This window comes from Phyllobates terribilis, unplaced genomic scaffold (assembly GCF_046119375.1).
Source record: "Phyllobates terribilis strain yellow unplaced genomic scaffold, ASM4611937v1 Scaffold_4__5_contigs__length_816908805, whole genome shotgun sequence".
Lineage (NCBI taxonomy): Eukaryota > Metazoa > Chordata > Amphibia > Anura > Dendrobatidae > Phyllobates > Phyllobates terribilis.
The window spans coordinates 118,633,698-118,655,536 of record NW_027362764.1 but is presented as its reverse complement, the minus strand read 5'-3'; the positions used below and the strand labels follow the sequence as shown (position 1 = coordinate 118,655,536).

The following is a 21,839-nucleotide window of genomic DNA, read 5'->3' as shown; positions in this document are numbered from 1 at the left end:
GTACAATAAACAAAAAGAAGAAGAAAACATTTTCTCTGCCCACACCTTCTGAAAAATTATAAGTTCTAAAAACAGTTCAATCAGCCTTGTGCAAAGCAGGGGCGGTCATGACATTGGTGCAACTTGTGCACCGGGACCCAAGACGTAAGGGGCCCATTTCCACCTACAAAGCAGGTAAAATTTTGCATTATGAGGTGGTATTGAACTGCAAAGCACCCATATATTGTTCTTGCATAGGGGCCCTTTTTTATGTGTCCGCCAGTGGTGCAAAGGAACACCCCCCAGCTGGCTAGTGGGTGCAGCATATTGAAAAAAAAAAGTTCTAGTATTCATCTTCTGTATAAAAAGCTTTCAATCCTTTATTGAATAATTTAAAACTCAATTTAGTAAGTAAAAAAGTAAAAAAAAATCCTAAGTTTGGAAAAATATAGCCATAGTAGCCTATGACTTTTCAAACCTTTGATTTTTAATGTTAATCATGGCAAAAAGAAATAAATAGATATGTCTAAGAATCTTTAAAAATCAAAGGTTTGAAATGCGTAGGTTAGTATGGCTGTATGGCTAAATTTTTTTCTGAACTTGGGATTTTTGCACAGTTTTTTACTTACTACGCTGAATTTTAAACATTGCAATAAAGGATTGAAAGCTTTTCATACAGAAGATGAGTGCTGGATCTATGGTTCTTGCATGGATCATGTAGTACCACATTCAACTTGTGAACAGGTGTGATGCTGTTTTTTAATTGTGGAAAACCACTTTAATCGAAACGTGTTTAACTTCACTAGCGAGTGTCAGATAGTTGCGGGCTAGAGATAAGTGAACAAATTTGAGTAGAATTGAATTCTGTCCAAAACACAAATATTTTTGCAATTCACTTCCACGTGAATTCAGCAAAATGGCAGCTGCTGGCCACCATTTTTCTGAACCGTAAAAGACCATCAGAAAATTAAAAAAATTTAAAAAAATCCTTATACTCCGTTGACCCTTCATCTCTCCAGCCTCTCCATTAATCACTATCTTGCATCCAGTCATTGTCACATCTTCTGATCCATTCTGCGTGTGCTGAAATCCCCGGGCCTCTCACACTGAGCTGGAACTTCCGGCTCTGATGAGGTTCCGGATGGTTCTGCGCGTGCACGGTCACGGCGCTTGTCGAGACGTCACGATGTTGTGACCTTCCTTGTGCTTGTGCAGACCCTCCCAGGCATCATCAGAGCCAGACATCCTAGCTCAGTGTGAGAGGTTCAGTGATTTAGCTTAGACTGCGGGGATCAGAAGATGTGACTGGGACCGGACAGGTGGCGGTGTAGGGCGGAGGGCCGGAGAGGTGAGCAGTGATGTAAGTATAAGGATTTTTCATATTTTTTACATATTAAGTTTATTATGCTCTCGGATGTGGAGAGACCCCAGAGCAGAATGAGGAACATTAAATTTGCGTAGAATAACTTCTCTGAGAAATGTACTACAGAAAATCAGAAGTAAATGAAGTTTATCAAATCGAAACAAGCTGAAAAATACAGTGTATCATGCCCAAGACTAATTGTACCTTAAAGGTAATTTCCAGCACTTTCACGTAATCAATAGTAATTACAGCATTAATTCCTGATCTCAAACACTATTACAGCTAATATATTCGGTTATTATGGGAAGCTTCTGGCATTCTGCTGTGATAGCATAAAAGCTATAATTTTTGTATGTAGCCACCAAGAGGATGTCTTATAGCAAACAGCATAAAAAGCTATTCAATTTGCCAGAAATCCATACCCTTTGTTCCATTCACATACGGCCTGGGTGACTTTTCATTGAAGCTTATCAGTCATTTGTGTAAAGCCAATTTTCCATCCCTTTGCTGAAGATAGCCTCTTTAATCTATGTTTCCACAGTTGGCCAAAGTAACAGTTCGAGAGTCTTTATCGAATAAAGCTAAATTTTTGATTATCCATGCTACTGCAGATGGTGAGTAATGCTTTATTAATCCTTAATCTATTCCATAATGATAAGAACCTATTAGACAGATGCTCCTCACTCAGCAGTGAGAAAATGTGCTATAATTAATTTGTCCCCTTTACTGATACTAATCTTATTTTACAGAAAAAATCCACTTCCAGCACACTGCAGAACTCATAACGAATTTAGTCAAAGCCAAAGCCAATTATTCCTTACTGGTGAGTTCCTTGTTTCCGCAATGCTTATGTCTCTTACATACAAGGTAGCGTCAGAAATATGTGAACAGCACAGTCACCCGAGGTGGCAAGTATACAATGAGCTTTGACTTTTTGACATATTCCCCCTTGTGTTCTGCTAAAAAATGAAGGTTACTTTTGTTCATGAACAGGTAAGACTTACCTGACAAACCTGAAGTTGTACTAAAGTGCATACTTACATTCACAAAATTTGGGACATTTAAAGAGGATCTGTCAGCACAATTTTGTAATGTAAAGTAAAGAAATGGCTGCAATGGTGCTGTAATACTGATTATATTGATACCTTTGGTGAAAAAATTTGTGGTTCTTCAGAGGGGCCAGGGAATCACAGACAGGGAGAAGACCCAGAGCACAGCTCCCCTGTGCACCAAAATCTAATTAGCAGAAAATTTAAAATGGTTAATGAAGAACAATAAAGCTGATTTCTTCACTAAAGGTATCAATTTAATATATATTACAGCGCCATTACAGTCATGTCTTTACAAAATTGTGCTGACAGGTTCTCTTACAACCCCTAAATAGGACCACCCGATAACTCCAACAAATGCTCAGTAATGCTCACTATGGAGTATAGTTTCCTTAAGTCATTCCCCATTTGTGATCAGGTTTGTATGGCAAAAATCAGGAGGACAATATGAAAGTGATGATGTGTCTCTTGAATTGATAACGACCACATAGGATGGTCACAATTTGACTGATTTGGCTCAATATAGAGAATGGCTGCTTTTAAAATCCCATTTTCATACACTCTATTAGGTAATTCAAAGTTAATAGATAGTGGGTCTTAAGTTCAGGTTTCCATCTCTTGGCCAAAGAGAAGATCACTTACAAAAATAGTTTTCCTGCCCTGATGGACATGTCCTGGATTATACAGTTAATCATTGAGTTGATTGTGAACAGTGTGATACTCAAATTCTCCAGTAGAGGCAGTGCAGGAAAATGAACCCCTAATTATCACATTACACCTGGGAGTCAATTTGTGATCATTTTTTTTTTTTCAAGGAATCTTTCTAAGAAGTAGGAAGCAGAGCACCTCATTAACTTTCTTCTGCCAGATTCCTTAAGTAGAGGAAGGATTTGGTATGGTTAGATTGTTATACCTCAATGGCAATTACCTGCTGTAGGAAATTAGAACTACTACTGGCATCAGGATGATGTATTAGCTCTGCATAATGTTTGTATTTTTCGATAGTCCGCACAAGCGCGCTTCATGGCACTCGGAACAAGAAAGGGAGTTCGATAATATGGGATGGTGAAGAATAGCAAAAATAATAGTCCAATGCACAGCTTTTTAATGTTCCTTTAACATAACCGCACATTTGCATAATCTTTGAGACATCAACTGCGGTGATTTTTTTTTCTCTCTTGGCCTTGAAAAACAGACATGACCTCTGTTATTGACAAAATCATTAATATCATTTATATCAAACGAGCCGCTGGCTGACATTTCCATTTTACAGCTATAACCTTTATTATGCAACATTTTTAATTAGATAACGATGCCCTTAAATTCATAATCTGATTATAAATAAGAAACTGTCATTATAAATGTGGTTAATCGCAGCATTTTAACAGCACTGTACTTGTATAGAAATGCCAGGACACTGCTCTGTCCCTGATACAGTTTTCCAATATGTTGAAGTTCTTAAAGTATCTGTAGCTTCACTTGTTCTCACCCAAATCAGTAAAACAGTGCTGAATAACTTCATTGTATATCTCTATAGGGGGCGGTATTGCCGGTTTTGTCGGCGCTCCATATCCATTGCATAGTCATGGTTATAGGACACACTGTGCGGAGTTTAGGTGCAGACTGCATACTATTTATACAAGAAACTTTAAATCAGCAGTATACACAAGCTGCCAAACCTCTCCTAATGGCGACATAAAGCACAGAAAATTTTATAATTTAACCAAGTAGGCTTCATTTATCAAAATTAACAGCAAATTTAAACTTGTTGCATTTAGTAACCAATCAGAGCTCAGCTTCAGTTACTTAAAGCACCAGCGGTTTTTACTTCACCGCTGGAATGGTATCGATAATGTAAGTTCCCTGCCCCCATTATTATACTTACCAGCCACTGTCTTTAGCTGTTCACGGCACTGCTCCGATGCCGAGCTGTCATCTTGTGACCGCAGCTTCTGACTGACCAGAAGTCAGAGGTAACGTTCACAAACTCTCAATGGAAGCCTATGAGATCCTCGTTCTGGCTCTCATAGACTTACACTGAGTAGTGACTTCTGGATCCCCAAGAAAAAGCTGGAGTGATCCGGTAGGTCACAACCAGCAGAAGACCAACCGGAGCGGTGCCGAGAACTGAAGAAGATGGTGGCTGGTAAGTACATTACTGAGGGCAGGGACTTACATTAATGCAGCTACTCCAGCAATGAAATAAAAAAAACGTCAGAGTGGTACTTTAAAGAGAAGTGCAAATTGTGATTGGTTGATATAGGCAACAAGTCCATATATGGCCCTGTGTTTAATAAGTGAGACCCGCTTTAGTCATTTTAAAGAAGAGAGACAATAGAAATGAGATTTGAATTACCTATTAGTTGGTAATAAAACTGCTTATGAGTTCTGTTCTCAGCCGGACCTTGGGACAGAACTGTACTCTTATCAGTATCAGTAGTGATGTAGAAGAACAATTATGATTTCTGCCTAGGTTCCCTTGTGTCTTTCAAGTGAGTCTTTAAGCACAAAATGACTGTTCAAAGAAAAGCACAGAAACTTTGTGCACCCGTGCCGTGGCCAAATAGTTTACTGCACTTTCTAACTGTGTTTACACGGACCGACAGGTGGCGCAATTTGACCACCGATCAGTAAACTATTTTTTGAATGCTTGTTTACACAGTAAACGATGCACACTAAGTGATCTACTCTAACAACGCTTCTTCATGACTATGACACAGTGTAAATGTCCCTGTAACACTATTGCCAGCTCCCCTGCATGGTTTCCCTTCCCCCTCAATGCAGGGATGCTGGCATACTCACTGATTCGGCCCCTCGGCGTGATCCCATTCTGCTGACATGTCTCCTGCTTGTGCACGCTGCACTTCCTGGCAGTGTGCCTAATGTGCACACACAAGGGTTCCCCCGTTCTTGAAGGGACAGCATGCGCACATAGTTAAATGCCCCCAGTAAATAGTTGGGAGGCATTTAGTGACGCGCCCCTGGGCCTGTGTCGCGCTGCGTTGCGCACGCGGGAGCTTACCCGGAGCCGGATCTGTTTAGGGTTGTAGTCTCGTGGCGGTGACCCGGTCCGTGCCCAGGGAGTCAAACTGGACGGCAGTCTGTTAGCGGTAGAAAATGGTTGATGACTACGCCACCCGTTGAATGCAGCCAGGGGGCTGCTGCTGCAGGGCAGACCGCTGAGGCCGGTGGAAGGATGGTGCAGCGTGATAGTATAACCCCCAACGGGAGGGGTATGGCCTCAGGGCAGCCGACGTGGATGATGGGGGTAGCAGGAACCACTCAGAGACGGTATGGTAGCGTCCAGGGTCTTTACTGGTAACAACGATAGACCCTCCCGGAGTACTTGCTAGCGAACGGGGCCTGGTCAGTCCTTGAGCAGATGGGATCTCCCCTGGCCAGGCGTAGTTGTAGGCCTCCCAAGCTGACTGTACTCTTCTGGCTACCTTGCTAGAAGCTGATGTAAGTAGCCCACGTCCCTGAGTGTACCGTGTGGTGCTCACCCGTATGGCCGGTGACTCGGGGCCTTCTAATGGCTTCCGCTCCACGATGGCGGTGCTGGTCCCACGCGTGTGACCGGGCCTTCGGGCTTCTGGGCCAGGGGACCTGAAATCCCCTGCCTGACGGATTCTGCTGCTGGGTAGAAGTTAGTCCCCACAGCCTCGGACTCCGGGTCCGGTAAAGAATCTTCTTAGTCAGGGCGAGCTCTTTAGCTGCCAGCCCCTGACTCCTTGTGACTCTGCTGCTTCCTATGCTGCTCTTGTCTCTACTCTTCCTGGACTCCAGGCTCAGGCCCCTGGACAGGGCCTGCCTGTGGAGCAGAGCCCATAGAGCAGCTCTGCTCCCTGTCTTCTCCTCTCAGAACTCCCTACCCTGCCTCAGCCCCAGGTTTATATAGGGGAAGTCCTTCCCCTCCCAAGACTGGGCAGGAGGTGTGGCATGCACAGGATCCCTGACCAAAGGACCTCCCACCTGCTCTCAGACATAACATTACATTACTGTGGAAAACCAGACCCCTGGGGTGCCACATTCCCCCCTAGTGAAATTTAGTACTCCGGGACTAAACACATTTTTGTAACATAACAAAGTATAAACAATAACATTACAATAAGGAAACGCATAAAGCTGGTCACGGCGTGTCCGTAACCGGGTGCAGTCTTTGAAGAAAGCAAGGTGTCCATTTCACCAAAACAGGGAGACGTAACCAGGTAGGGGTCTGTCCTACCCCGAGTCCTTAACAGTCTTTTAGTCCATCCTGGGTTACGCTCCAACTATGTACAAGGATTCCCGGTAAATCCACCAAGGACTCCTATAAATAACTGGAAACACATAATATTTACAAGATATGGCCGCTCTCAGTCCTCGGCCAGTGGGGATAAGGATTGGCTGCTCACAGTCCTCAGCCTGTGGGGAGATGGGATGGCTGCTCACAGTCCTCAGCCTGGTTAAGGATAGGGGACACACGGGAACAGTTCACACTTGTCCCAACGGGGACCATATTTTAATTAGCAACACAAGTACCCCTACGGGTAACTATGTACAGTTCCCCTTTACCGTACTTCAGTAACGGCATCCTCCTGCTCCTTCTTGTGTGTAGGCTTCAGACCCGTCCGGGTCCTCTTGGCTTTCCTCGTATTGGTAGTACTGCAGCTCCTCCTTGGTTAACGTGGAGGGCGTACAGTCCTTTTGCACCTGGGGAGTTCAGGCCTTGCGACCAGGCGTGGAGAGGGTCGCCGTTGATGACGCCCGGGGTCAGAGGGTGCAACTTTGGGCCTGGGCGCGGGCTGGTGGTGGTAGTGCCCAGGGCTGGAGGGCTTGGCCGCAGGTCGGTGTCTGCAGCGCCCGAAATCGGCGGCTCCACCAGGGGGCCCGGGAGCAGGCTGACGCTGGCAGCGTCCGGGACAGGGAGACTCCTCTTACCTGCTCCCGCGACCGCTCCTGCGTCACGCGTCTTCTCCCGGCGCTGGTCGGGGCCGGCGACGACTGGGGCACTGCCGATGCTGGGCAGCTTAGTCTGCTGCCGGTCCGCCATCTTGCTGTCCGTTCCTGGTGTCCTCCTCCCCCCTAGTGGACCGTGGCCTACCTTCCGGAGATCCTCTTCCGTAGGCCGCGGCTCCGCAGTCAATCGTCGGGGTAGAGGACCTGGCGTCGCGCTCCTGTGACGTCGGCGTCTGCTGGGCTCCTTCCAGGACCTTACGCAACGTCCGGACGTGAGGCGGGGCTTCAGTTCTCGCGCGCTTTCGGAGTCCACGCCCCTCTTCTTCCCGCGCGGCGTCCTCAAGATGGCGTCCAATGGCGGGAAAACTCCACGGATGGCGGGAAGAAGGCTGAAGATGGCGCCGGATGGCGGGAAACTTCACCGATGGCGGGAAGAAGGCTGAAGATGGCGCCGGATGGCGGGAATCTTCACCGATGGCGGGAATCTTCACCACTGGTAAGTTTGAACAGTCTTTGCTTTTCAGGCACGCAGTACCCTGTGGTTGCGGGCACGTGATCCTGCCGACTACGCCAAAGTTGACGCGCCCCTGGGCCTGTGTCGCGCTGCGTTGCGCACGCGGGAGCTTACCCGGAGCCGGATCTGTTTAGGGTTGTAGTCTCGTGGCGGTGACCCGGTCCGTGCCCAGGGAGTCAAACTGGACGGCAGTCTGTTAGCGGTAGAAAATGGTTGATGACTACGCCACCCGTTGAATGCAGCCAGGGGGCTGCTGCTGCAGGGCAGACCGCTGAGGCCGGTGGAAGGATGGTGCAGCGTGATAGTATAACCCCCAACGGGAGGGGTATGGCCTCAGGGCAGCCGACGTGGATGATGGGGGTAGCAGGAACCACTCAGAGACGGTATGGTAGCGTCCAGGGTCTTTACTGGTAACAACGATAGACCCTCCCGGAGTACTTGCTAGCGAACGGGGCCTGGTCAGTCCTTGAGCAGATGGGATCTCCCCTGGCCAGGCGTAGTTGTAGGCCTCCCAAGCTGACTGTACTCTTCTGGCTACCTTGCTAGAAGCTGATGTAAGTAGCCCACGTCCCTGAGTGTACCGTGTGGTGCTCACCCGTATGGCCGGTGACTCGGGGCCTTCTAATGGCTTCCGCTCCACGATGGCGGTGCTGGTCCCACGCGTGTGACCGGGCCTTCGGGCTTCTGGGCCAGGGGACCTGAAATCCCCTGCCTGACGGATTCTGCTGCTGGGTAGAAGTTAGTCCCCACAGCCTCGGACTCCGGGTCCGGTAAAGAATCTTCTTAGTCAGGGCGAGCTCTTTAGCTGCCAGCCCCTGACTCCTTGTGACTCTGCTGCTTCCTATGCTGCTCTTGTCTCTACTCTTCCTGGACTCCAGGCTCAGGCCCCTGGACAGGGCCTGCCTGTGGAGCAGAGCCCATAGAGCAGCTCTGCTCCCTGTCTTCTCCTCTCAGAACTCCCTACCCTGCCTCAGCCCCAGGTTTATATAGGGGAAGTCCTTCCCCTCCCAAGACTGGGCAGGAGGTGTGGCATGCACAGGATCCCTGACCAAAGGACCTCCCACCTGCTCTCAGACATAACATTACATTACTGTGGAAAACCAGACCCCTGGGGTGCCACATTAGTATAATCAATTCACCTGCTGGATGGCTCCCAGCCTATTACTGAGAGTCATCCAGTATAAAAGACTCCCGTCTCCCTGAGGGAGTAGCCGAAGCAACAGATTTCATTAGTAAGTAGTCTTTCTTACTAGTGTACTAGTGAGTTGTTAGGTCCTCTAGTCCTGGTTTGGCCAGTGTCTTGAATCTGAATCCCTGGTCCCAGAGTGACCAGGTTCTAAACCAGAATTCCTGGTCCTGGTGTGGCCAGGTCCTAAACCTGAATTCCTGGTCCGTGTGCGATGAGTGCCTGAACATTGTCCCCTGGCCATGGTGCGGCCAGTTCTTTTCCCAAAGTCCCCTGGTCCAGGTGTGGTCAGCTTCCTGAACATTGTCCCCTGGTCCTGGTTCGGTCAGTCCTGTTCCCAAAGTCCCCTGGTCCTGATGCAGCCATTGCCTGAACGCTGTCCCCTGGTCCTGGTGCGGCCAGTCCTGTCCCCAAAGTCCCCTGGTCCCGGTGTGGCCAGTGCCTGAACATTGTCCTCTGGCCCTGATGCAACTAGTCCTGTTCCCAAAGTTTCCTGGTCCCGTTGCGGCCAGTGTCTGAACGTTTCCCTCTCTGAGTATCCGGACTGCTACAACCAATCCCTGAAGTATCCACCTGAGTCTCCGTGTCAGTAACCATTCTGCAGTGAACCTGAACCTACTAGCCTGAACAGAGCCTGAGTCTGTGTCAGCTAACCTGATCCCTGGAGTTAGCTGCTGCAGTACCGACATCTGCCTTGGAGTGATACCTGCTGCAGTACCACCATCTGGAGCTGCAGTGAACACCAGGTAGCCTCTTCACTATGCCCCTACCAAGGCAGACCCCACCCTGTGGCACAGTGGGTCCACTAATCCACATACACCACCGGTGGGCGTAACAGCCCCGTTACTTGTTTTCCATCTCTCTCCATGTCCTCACCACCTCTTCCTTGATTGACAGCTCTGACTTTACAGAAACAAGAGAAGGGTAGAAATAGATGTAGGAGGGAAGGTGGAATAAACTCTTTGGCCATAGCAAGGGTGCATGGAGTGTATGTTCTTGGATTGAACAGTAATTTTGTGCTGTCATATGCTTCTTTGGCCTAAATCATTCTCTGAATCCCCCATACACACATATTCTTGAATTCCTGAGCTTGCATGTGTTCTTGGTAGGTAAAGTTGAATTAAGCAGCTGGCAGAGTCCTTCCCCTAAGAAAAACAGAATGAAGCATTTGATTGTAGGCTGGTAGTTTCTTATCTCCCCCTATCTGTGCCACCAGAGAAGAGTTGGGAGGTCCCCATACACATTAGATGATCAATCAGTCCTATCGTAATTGCTGGGAATAGCTGTTATAGTTCTGATGTGTATGGCCATCTTTAAACTAGCCAGAGATGTTATATTGCCTGGATATATACTTGCATCTCCATAGGGTAAATGTACATTCATTTCCAAATTGAATTATCCTTCAGTGACGTGTGCCAAGAACAGATTGCATCTTAAGGAGACAAGGGACACATGTAGTAAAGGTTATATATGTATAATTGTAGTAGAATTTTGTTTTAATTCATTTTGGGGCATTTTCCCCTTTTAGATATATCCAGATGAAAATCATTATATGAAGAAGAGCAAAGCAATGGAGCAGCACTTGCACAAGTCCATTGTGAATTTCTTTGAAGAATGCTTCAGAATTCAAGATAAGCCCCCTGTAGTAGCCATAGAAGAAGAGGAAGAGGATTAAGTTTTGTTCGTGCCAAGTACAAACCAGTTCTTACATAACAATATGCAACTGAATTGTTTTCCTTGGAAACTACAAAATGTTATGTTTAGCATGTGTTTAACGGAACAGTGCCCTCAATGGCTTATCCGACCGTACCACTTCCCAGGAAGAAGAACGTAAAGCATGGTGGGACTCAGCAACCACTGCTGACTAATCACACAGCTTTTTGTTACCAATAAAGGTTTCTAGTACTTCAAAGCAAAAAATAAGAGGGGGCAAAAAAAGAAGAAAAAAGGAACAATGGAATAAATAAGACTTTTTGAGGAACTCCAAGAAGACTATTACAACATGTTAATTCATGAAAACAACAGTAGCATTTAATCTGTTCTTATTCCCGCTCTAATTTAACATTGCATTTGAGAAACTAATACTGTTAGTACAAAAAAAAAAGATTATAGCACAATTATTTTATTGATACTAATTTACAGCTTGCTTGCTCAGTATCACACCATAAAAAAAAAAAAAAAAATAGAATAAAAAAATGAAAACTTTCAGGGCAGCAGAAAAAATACAGTGTACTAACCTTACTATTGTGTATACCATTGTTATTTTACGCTTTTCTCTTGCCTTCACTGCCTTCATTTCTTTTTCTACTCATCTTGGCTTTTTTTTGCTGTCTGTTTTATTGTATGAAAGATGCATAGGGGTGTTAACTGTCACATAGATGATATTTTTTGTAGGCCACATTTTTAGAGCCCTGATTTAAATATATCGGTCTAATTAATAGCTTAAAGTTCAGGTCAGGGGGCAATATTTTATTTTTAGGCTGTGCATATTTGGGAGTCTTTTCCAATGGACATATACCATTAATTCAGAGTCCATGTTAGACACTAGATACATTATTGTGATATCACTCTACCAAAAAATAAGGACTTTTTGGCACAATATGGAACTGGTCTAGTAAAGCTCAGACAAGCTCTATATTTCTTTCCACCACATCTTCTCAAACTCAATAAAAGGATTAAAGTGGTAAAATCTTTGTTATTCTTCTTGCACTGATGTAAACTACAGTTACCCAAATATTAGACATTTGGTTACTTGCCTAGTTATTCCTTCATTTTGGATCTAAATGTACAGTTAATAACTAGGACTAGAATTTATCAGTCGCATCTTTTTATTAGTTTGATGATTTAAATGCCCGTCAAATAATCAGTGACGTGGTAGTGCTAGTAAATCTGGATATGTTTAGTTTTACGGTTATGAATTTGTCAGGTCAGCTAAGATGAAAGAAGAGTTAAACAAAATGAGATGAAGCCCATGATGTCACAGGATTATGTCACATGGACATGACATCACCAAAACGGCAGCTTTTGCCCATAGTTGCAATAGTTATGCACACCAGAGGAATTTGCATATCACTTACCAGGGACATAATTACATTCTCCTATACTATACTAAAACAAAAAGTGGCTTTATTTAATTATTTCCAAAGATCTCTTTAAATATTCAATCCAAGTAATTCTTATTCCAAAACTATAAAGCCATTAATATGGCAATAATATCAATACATAAGAGTTAGAATTAGAAAGTGGCATGATGAGTACTCCTGATGGTTTCTTGAAAACGTGGTTAGAAAGGTAAATTCTACGAGGGCAAAATAAGCATCTGAACAATGAACGGCATAAAGATAGGTTCATGATATAGTTGGGTTTATCAAAGAAATAAAAGAGGAAGGGCACATACAATGAGGAATGGAAGAACACAGTAAGACCCAGTAACAGATGAATGACAGTACATAACTAACGGCAGACGAGATCTCTGGACTGAACCTCTAAATGATGATTGCAAAAATAGTGACCTAAATGTATAGGTAAAAGGGCATGTTCAGATGTAATATCCCTATCTGTGCTGATTGCACAGTAATGACAGGATAATGTGTATTTGTGGCTTATGTCTCTAGGATTGTTCACATGGAACTGTTTATTATTCTTCATATCTGATAGATATTTTTCATCAGGATGATAATCAGAGCAGTTCTCGCTTCCTGGTGGGCAGTGTTATTTGGTGATCAAGAGCAGGTGGGCAATGTGGGCCTGGTGATGGATCTAGAAAGAGCTGGTGGGCAGTGTGGGCCTGGTGATGAATCTAGGAAGATCTGTTGGGCAGTGTGGGCCTGGTGATGGATCTAGCAAGAGCTGGTGGGCAGTGTGGGCCTAGTGATGGATCTAGTAGGAGCTGGTAGTCAGTGTGGGCCTCGTGATAGATCTAGGAAGAGCTAGTGGGCAGTGTGGGTCTGATGATGAATCTAGCAAGAACAGGAAGGCAGTGTGGCTTGGTGATGGATTTAGCAAGAACTGGTGGTCAGTGTGGGCCTGGTGATGGATCTAGCAAGAGCTGTTGGGCAGTATGGGCCTGGTGATGGATCTAGCAAGAGCTGTTGGGCAGTGTGGGCCTGGTGATGGATCTAGCTAGAGCTGTTGGGCAGTATGGGCCTGGTGATGGATTTAGCAAGAGCTGGTGGTCAGTGTGGGCCTGGTGATGGATCTAGCAAGAGCTTTTGGGCAGTATGGGCCTGGTGATGGATTTAGCAAGAGCTGGTGGTCAGTGTGGGCCTGGTGATGGATCTAGCAAGAGCTGTTGGGCAGTGTGGGCCTGGTGATGCATTTAGCAAGAGCTGTTGGGCAGTGTGGGCCTGGTGATGGATCTAGCAAGAGCCGTGAACTAAATAGGCAAATGCCCGAAAGGAAATGTTTAGAAATCTGACAAAATTCAATTTAAAATGACAAATTAAGAAAGATGGAAACAAATACAGTATATTCTTTTTTAGTGCTCTTTGTTTAGTTTTTATTCAATAGCAAATCTCCTTTATGGTTTTGACCTGCAATGAGGACACTTGACAGCTATACCAATGAAAATATGGACAAACAAGTGTATTATACTAAAATATCAAATCATTCTTTTTTTCATTATTCAGTTATAATTTATTTACCCAATAGCGTTAATATAAAAGCAATGTTTGGCTAGCTTTAATACTTTACTGAACACTTTTTTTCACATTTCTATTGCCTACACTTAAAATAATAATTGCTACTTATAAATGTTATATTGTGCCAATTTAACTTTAACCAATAAGTTCAACATGGGTGGTAATGAGGCCTTTAAAGGGAATCAGCAGGTACTTCATCTGAGAGCAGCCTGATGTAGGCAAAGAGACCCAGAATACAATGATGTATCACTTAGTTTACTGGGTGCAGCTGTTCTCACACAATCAGAGTTTTAAGATTTAGCATGCAGCAAAGCTAAGAAAGCTGCCACTGCCCACACTAGGCTTTGTATGTACATAGTCTATAGACAGTGAGCTGCCTGTCACAGGAGGGGCGGAGTCAGACCAGGAGGCACGCCTTGCCATAGCTGCTGTAGTCTGGACAATGATAACCCCCAGGAGATAAAACTTTCATTGTAAGTAAACAACAGCAACAAGCCTGACATTTGGTACTTCATTGAAATCTGTGTTTTAACCACTACATCATACTCTCCTCAGATAGCAAAATATATAGCAAAAACCTGCTGACCGATTCCCTTTAAGCAACAGTATTATTAGATTGTAAAAATTCCCGGACCACACACAAAAGAAGACGACCCATATACAATTGAATATTTTGATCAGTTGCACAAAGAAACCCACAACACATGGCTTTGGTGCCAAGTCTTGGTCCAGCCCTTTTGTTTTTTCTTGTTTTTTTTTTTTGGTAGAGGTAAAAATAGTAAAAAATACTGCAAAAAATATTACCTTTGAGTAAAATATTTAAAATATTTACAAAATGTATTATAGTTTTAAATTAGACCCCAAAATGCACCTACTGGTAAATCTAGGAATTATGGCTGATTATTTTTCAGTCATCTGAAAAAACAAAATGTTAACATTTAAATAAACCTTTCTTAGAAGTTTGTTATGCTGGCGTTAATATTATTACTTGATGTCCAACCAATTGTACAGCCAGTATTAATGTTGTATATATCAGTTTGTAAATACGGAATGTCAGTCATTTATTTGTGAAGATTCCAGCCGCTTACCTGTATTGTGTTTCGCATGCCAGCCAAACAACTCCACCCTTTGCTAATCAGAACTGTTAGCTTTAAATTTCACTCTAAAATAGCTAATCATTTTATGGTTTTTGACAGCTTGAATGTTATCGCGGGTTTTTCCAATTTTGACATAGTAATGTTAGTAAACTCACACCCAGTCAGCAAATGATGTATTAATGTAACTGTTCCATGTTACTTTCTTTTTTTTTGCTCTCTTTTTTGTTTTTTTTTTTGCTTTTTTTTTTTCCTTGAAATTTTCAATGTTATTGTTATTTATGTCACATCGGACAATAGAGTATCTGTAGGACATTTCAATTACAGTGGATTTTTTTAGTACATTACAAAAACGGTGAAGGGAAATTAAAAAATGAACACTAAAAGATGCCAAATGAAAACTACTGATTTTAACATTTTCCTATATCATTGGGTGACAAGGTGTACCTTGATGTGTAAAACTGTACACAATACAAAACTTCGCTTTTTGTCCAGAATTTTTGTAGAAAGAAAGTTAGGATGTGGCATGGTAGTGTTTCGTCATCCATGAAATAAATCATTATTTTATCAAACCCTGTTAAGATTTTTTTCTTGTGCAATTTACAACATGTGTTTTATTCAGAGTGTCATTAGGGGTTGCAAAGTGTGTGGTGAGAAAGGGTGCTTTAAAGAGGATCTGTCCATGAGATCAAATCCCACCCCTCCACTTCCCAAACAGCATATATGGGCATGCAGGTCTTTGAAATGCAAATCTATCAATACATTTATATCTTCTATCTGTTGCTACATTTCCGAGTGATTAGTGTTTATGTTAATATGCATGAAGTTCTCTGGGAGTGACATTTCCCAAGCCTGTCCTGTGGTTGTTTCCCCAACAAGCGCCAGCTTCTTTACCTTGATTAATAAGTCTGATTTCCCTGCCTTGAGTTTGACATCCCATAGACTATCAAGCTAAAGGGGCTGCTGCTATGTGAGGAACAACTTCAGTAGACAGAACTTGGAAAGTGCTCTGTCACACTCAAGCATTTAGTGAATCATTTGCATAATAATGAAAATACCAATTTCTCAAGAAGGCAGCAACAAATAAAAGATATAAAGGAGTTGATGGATTTATAGTACATTTCAAAGACCTACATGCCCATATATATGAGTGGTTGGGGAGGAGGGGCTTGAGCTTACTGACAGATTCCCTTTAACTATCTTTACTGAATAGACCTTCACCAGCCCTTATGAATTGAGCACTTTGGTCTTAAAACCCTATTACAAGTTTGGTACTTAAGTACCTAAGAAGGGGAGACAGGATGCAATTCTTTGTTTATTAACTAGAAAGTAATGCGTATGTGTGTGTGTGTATATATATATATATATATAAATATATATATATAAATAATATATAAATATTGGAGGGATTCACGCTCTCAGGTAGAATTCACACAGGGAATGCGGTTTGGTCCAACCATGTGCAGTTTTATTGCTCTCATAAAACTCCAAGTCATTCAAAATCAAAACAGTCTCTTCTGGGCACAAAGGTATAACAGCAAATAAACAGTTTATTCAACAAGCACATATACTGTATGTCAGTGTGGGTTCACCAAAATAGATTACAGTCCTTTCTCCCGGAGCAATTTTTTTACACAGAAGAGGTACAGTCCTACCAGTCTTGGTATCTCTTTCAACCTGAGCTCCAGCAAAACATAAGTGTTCATCTCCATATACAGTTCCCACTGAACAGGCTACAACTTCTACGCGTTACTCTGCAGCTCCAACACACAAACTGCTCAGCTTTCTTAGCTGCCACGTGCAGTTTCCATTCAGAGAGAAAATCTGGCTTGTCTCTCTCCCAGCTACTGCTCACATTTTTGGCTGTTCACTCATTTGCTTCAACATACTGTACTTTGCTTAACATTCCAGAAGACTGACTCAAGGTAAACCCACTTACTGGTTCTTAGTCAAAGCAAGCCAGGTGCATCTAATTAGACCCGCAGTGCTAGCATTTAATCCATTCATACCTGGCTTTCAACATATATATACATATATATATATACATACAATATATATTCATACTGTGGGCAGAGTTATTTGGCAAGTGAGTATTTTGACCATATAATCATTTCGAATGCTTATTGGATGAAGCAGATCAGGTGATGAGTATTTGTGTAATGAGGAGAATGAGGCCTAAGGATAAAACACCCTTTATCAAGGTCGGCAGAATTATTAGGCAGCTTGTTTTCCTCCTCCAAGATGGGCCAAAAAAGAGATTTACTAACTATGAAAAGAAAAAATTTGTTACCAGTCTTATAGAGGGAGTAGCACTCTTGAAATTGATAAAATATTGGGGCGTAATCACAGAACCATCAAAAGTTTTGTTGCAAAAAATATGTTGAAAAAAAAAGTTGCACATTAACTGCCAAAGATTTGAGAAGAATGAAATTTGAAGCGACTTGGAAGCCATTATCCCCCAGTGCTGTCAAATTTCATAACTGCAACCTCCCTGGAGGCCCAGAAGTACAAGGTGTTCAGTGCTCAGAGACATGGCCATGATAAGGAAGGCGTAAACCCGACCTACATTGTGCAAGACACATAAGGGGAAACGTCACACCCTCCCTCAATAGACAAGTTAATACTGTTTAAGGACATGGTAGTATCCATTTAAGGGTCTTAGATAAAGGTGACACAAGCAAAAAAACAACATTTTTGCAAATTTCATAATTTATGTTTAAATAAATGAACCAGCTTGGTATTTCCCTACTTATACGGACCTGGAGAATCATGCTGTCAGATCATTTTTTTTACCACACATATTAAAACCAAATAAACAATTGTGAAATTGCGGGGGGAGGGGGGAGGGGTTGCAATATCATCGGAATTGAATTTTGTTCATGTACACTCTATGGTAAAATGAATGATGCCACTCATCCCACAAAAACAAGCGCTCAACAGCCTATGTTGACAGAAAAACAAAAAATGTATAGCGCTTTGGTACAAGAGGAAAACGCGAAAGCGTAAAATGACAAATTACCTGGTCCTTAAAGAGTAAATAAAAATATATGTATTCAGCGTCTTTGTGATTAATGGAAATCCGCTGAGTCTTGGGTTTTTTTAGATGCATTTTTATAGTTTGCAAATTTCTATATGATGATTATATGTCAGACTCATTTTAATAGTTTAGCAAAAGAATTAGGCTGAGTGCACACGATGCAGTTTTAATGCGTTTCCGCCGCTTGGTAAGAGGTCTGCCATGTACAGCAATGATAATCCGCAGGTGCTGTGCACATGATGCAGAAATTTCCGCTGTGGATTATCATTGCGGCACAAACCGCAGCACAACCAATTTAGGCGCAATTTCGAGCCAAAATCGGGCCCATTGACTTGCATTGAATCGCAGCAAACCCGGATTTACCGCATTCAATACTTTCTAGTGGTCAAATTTCTGTTGCGGAGACTAGCGACTCCACAAGAGAAATTGACATGCTGCGGCCCTGAAAGACGCACTGCATGTCAGTGTCCACAGGTGATTCACAGCCTCTGATGCGCGCATGGGATTTCTAGAGATCCCATCCACTATAACGTAACATCTGGGCGCTGCGGGTTTGACACTGTATATACACGCAGCGTCAAACCTGCAGCGGCTCCTGACCGTGGCCACGTACCCAAACTCACCCGCAGCGTGTCAATTTCTGTAGGGGACATGCTAGTCTCCGCTGCAGATTTTGACCGATTGAAGTGTCATTATATGAGGTGGATTCACATGTACTGACAACAAAAGTGCGCCATTAGAACACCGCGTTTTGGATGCAATATAAATACTTTGTGTCCAAAGCGCTGCTGAGTGCTGATCGGGGGATGTAGTGGCTAACGAACCCTCTGTGAGATGTTAATTATGGCCAGGGAAATGTTTGCCTAACGGCACCTTCCCAAGCTAAGAAAAAAACATCTCACAGCAGTCACATAAATTACGTGAATAGAAATGCTAATGAACATTGGGTGAATGGGTCTAGCTGACACCCAGCTCTTTTGTTTGGTGCTGTCAAGGTGTCAATTAGACCTTATCATGACCAAACAAAGTAAAGAAACAGACAGGCAAAGTGTAAACACTTTATTTTAAATACAACAGAGCCATTCTTTAATCATTTAAATGAACCAATATACTCACCCCAGTTCTTATGGTAATCCAAGGGCTTAAGCAATGTCCCACCAACTTTATTTAGCTCCAAAAATCATTCATTGATGCTCAAAACGCTTCAAAAAACGCATGTAAAAATGGGTCAAAAACGCGTAAAAAATGCATGTAAATCCGCATGTGTTTTTTTCTGCCAGGGAGAGACAAAAGCGCTCAGGAAGTTTCTGCTTCAAATCTGCATCTTGGGCACATACCCTAATATTAAAATGTAAAAGGTTATAAAAGTAAATTAAAATGTAACTCCTTCATGACCTTTGACATATACAGTGGTGTAAAAAAGTGTTTGCTCCCTTCCTGATTTCTTATTATTTGTCACACTTAAATATTTCAGATCACAAAACAAATTTAAATATTAGACAAAGATAACACAAGTAAACACAAAACGCAGTTTTTAAAGGAAGGTCTTTATTATTAAAGTATCTAAAATTGCAAACTTTTAGACCCTAAACGTAATTCAGAATCAAGGCCAGATCTCTAATTCACTAAATTAGTTCAGGTCCCCAAATTATTTCAGACTTCAAGCCAATCTCTTAAAAAAATATAGACACCAAAATGAATCAGACTTGAAACCAGACCCACTAATTTATTTAGACCCCAGAATTCATTCAGACTTGAAACTAAATTAATCAGACCACATTGCCAAAATTAATTTAGAACCAAGACTGGACCCCAACATGAAAGGTGTTGCCTTGGACTCAGACATTGATGATCATCAATATTAGATCAGAGGGGGTCCACCACCCGGCACCCTCACCAATCAGCTATTAGAAATTCCCGGAACCTTGGAAGTGCACAGTGTATGGAGATGAGACAGTATAGCGCCGTAGCTGTTTTGGGGCATTGCAGCTTATCACCACAAAAGTTGAACTGCAGACCTAAAAATTAATTTGGACAACAGAATAGACTTCGTACTAGAGAGAAAAAATATTCAGATAAAAACCTACATGTACGCAGTGTTCTCATTCTTCATCTGCTGTATTCTCATTCTTCATATTCTGTAGGAGCTGCTGCACACAGGGACACACAAGTAGTATAATGTAAGGACTCAGTGTGGCTGTGACTTATTCTGATTAATAGGTAATGTCACCTTAGGGTGCCCTTCTATTTTACTGTATGTAACACTATGATCAACTCAAAATGTTAATACTATTTTTTTAAATTGAAATTTGTAAATTAGTAAAATAATCCACTCTATTGGCCTCAATGACACAGTGCTCTCCTGGTTCTCCTCCTACCTCTCTCACCACTCCTTCATTGTATCTTTTGCCGGCTCCTACTTCTCTCCTCGTCCCTTTACTAGGTTTCTCAGGGCTCAGTCCTAGGCCCTCTCCTCTTCTCCATATATACTGCCCCTATTGAACAAACAATCAGTAGATTTGGTTTCCAGTACCATCTCTATGCTGATGACACCCAATTATACACTTCTCCTGACATTATCCCTACCTTAATACAAAATACCAAGGATTGTTTGTCTGCTGTCTCTAACATCATGTCCTCACTATTAGTGATGAGTAAGCACTAAAAGAAGTTAGAGTAAAGCCAGTGCTGATTGGCTGCAGGGCTAGCATGTAGTGATGAGCAAGCACTAAAATGCTCGGGTGCTTGTTGCTCAGGTCGAGCAAATTGTAACGCTCGGGTGCTCGACCTGAGCATCAAGCCCAATGTAAGTAGATGGAAAATTCGAGCATTTTTTCGGTGCTCCCTTCACCCCCCCCCCAAGGGGTCTGCAGGGGGCCTAAAAATTGCCCAGATCGATGGGAACAGTGCTCAAATGACATGGGAACAGCATGGGGAAGACCCCTGGAAGCATATCTCTGACTCCAAGGTCACTGCTGTCGTCAATGTTGTCAGAGATATTACGCCACTTCTACGGACTCACAATAAAACATATGTGACAGAGTCACTGGTGTTATATGCGGGGGGGGGGGGTATGTGTCACTCAGGATGCTTTCCTGTGTGAACTGAGACCTACTGAATTTCTGCCAGCAAGTTAAATGCTGGGGGTTACCTCTTTTAAAGGGTGTGGTTTTATGGGAATGACCTACAGATGGGAGGGAAGTCATTCCCGATATCTTCACCTGAGGGTGTGCACGGGAGCTCTAGCTACACCTTCCTATGCACAGGCTGTATCTTTGTAGTACCTATCTATTTTAGGTCTTAATGCAGACTTGGTTACCCTACAAGCTTCTAAGGCAGATTTGGCTTTTGATGTTGTTTATTTAGATGCCTGTATTTGTGGGGTTCAAGGTGGGGCATGGGCTTTTCATACACCTCTTTATATTTATATTTATTGTCTTTGTTTGGGTGCCCTATGCATGATAATATATTTTTTGTCTCTAACTACCGATAGGTTTTTGAGGTCATTTTGCATGCCTTATGAGATTTCCTATTTGGGTATGTGCAATATAGAGTTTGGCAAATATTGACCATCACAGATACCCCGTTTCAGCCTGTGTAATCTTTATTCCTTACCCACTTATGTGCAATATTCTCTATTATATTCTATTTATATATAGGAAGGTATTCTGTTATAGCTAGCTCCCTCAATAGTGGTTTCTGTCCACTATTTTTTATGTTGTTTTATTATTGGTCGGTATATTGTTCTGTATATGTGTGTCAGAATCTATATGTTTTGAATAAATTGATGTATATTTATGGTAAACTATTTATTGTTGATTATTTTGGTGATCACCGTAGTAAGCATATCCTCTTTTTTCTTCTGATTGCTCTGTGTATTATGTTTTGATATGCTAGGGGTAGATCCCGAATATTGGTTGGTGCCCTCCTAATTAGTATTGTTTGTTGTTCACCTGAGGGTGTGGGTGAGCAAGCTTTAATTGTTCAGTCCCGTTTTTTTCTGTGTTGTGTTTGGAGAGGCAAGGTCTCCAGACTGGAC

At 42.8% G+C, this 21,839-nt stretch overlaps 1 protein-coding gene across 4 annotated transcripts in view; it reads left to right on the top strand.

Annotated features, from left to right (window-relative positions):
* Positions 1 to 14,525, top strand: part of DPP6 (dipeptidyl peptidase like 6) — a 2,068,973-nt gene extending 2,054,448 nt beyond the window's left edge. For all 4 annotated transcript variants that reach the window (XM_073677704.1, XM_073677702.1, XM_073677705.1 and 1 more), the window contains 3 exons: positions 1,884 to 1,956; positions 2,092 to 2,165; positions 10,558 to 14,525. In XM_073677704.1, coding sequence (XP_073533805.1) covers positions 1,884 to 1,956; positions 2,092 to 2,165; positions 10,558 to 10,704 — 294 coding nt within the window. In that variant the 3' untranslated portion in view covers positions 10,705 to 14,525. The remainder of the gene's footprint in view (positions 1 to 1,883; positions 1,957 to 2,091; positions 2,166 to 10,557) is intronic.
* Positions 14,526 to 21,839: the final 7,314 nt, after the last annotated feature.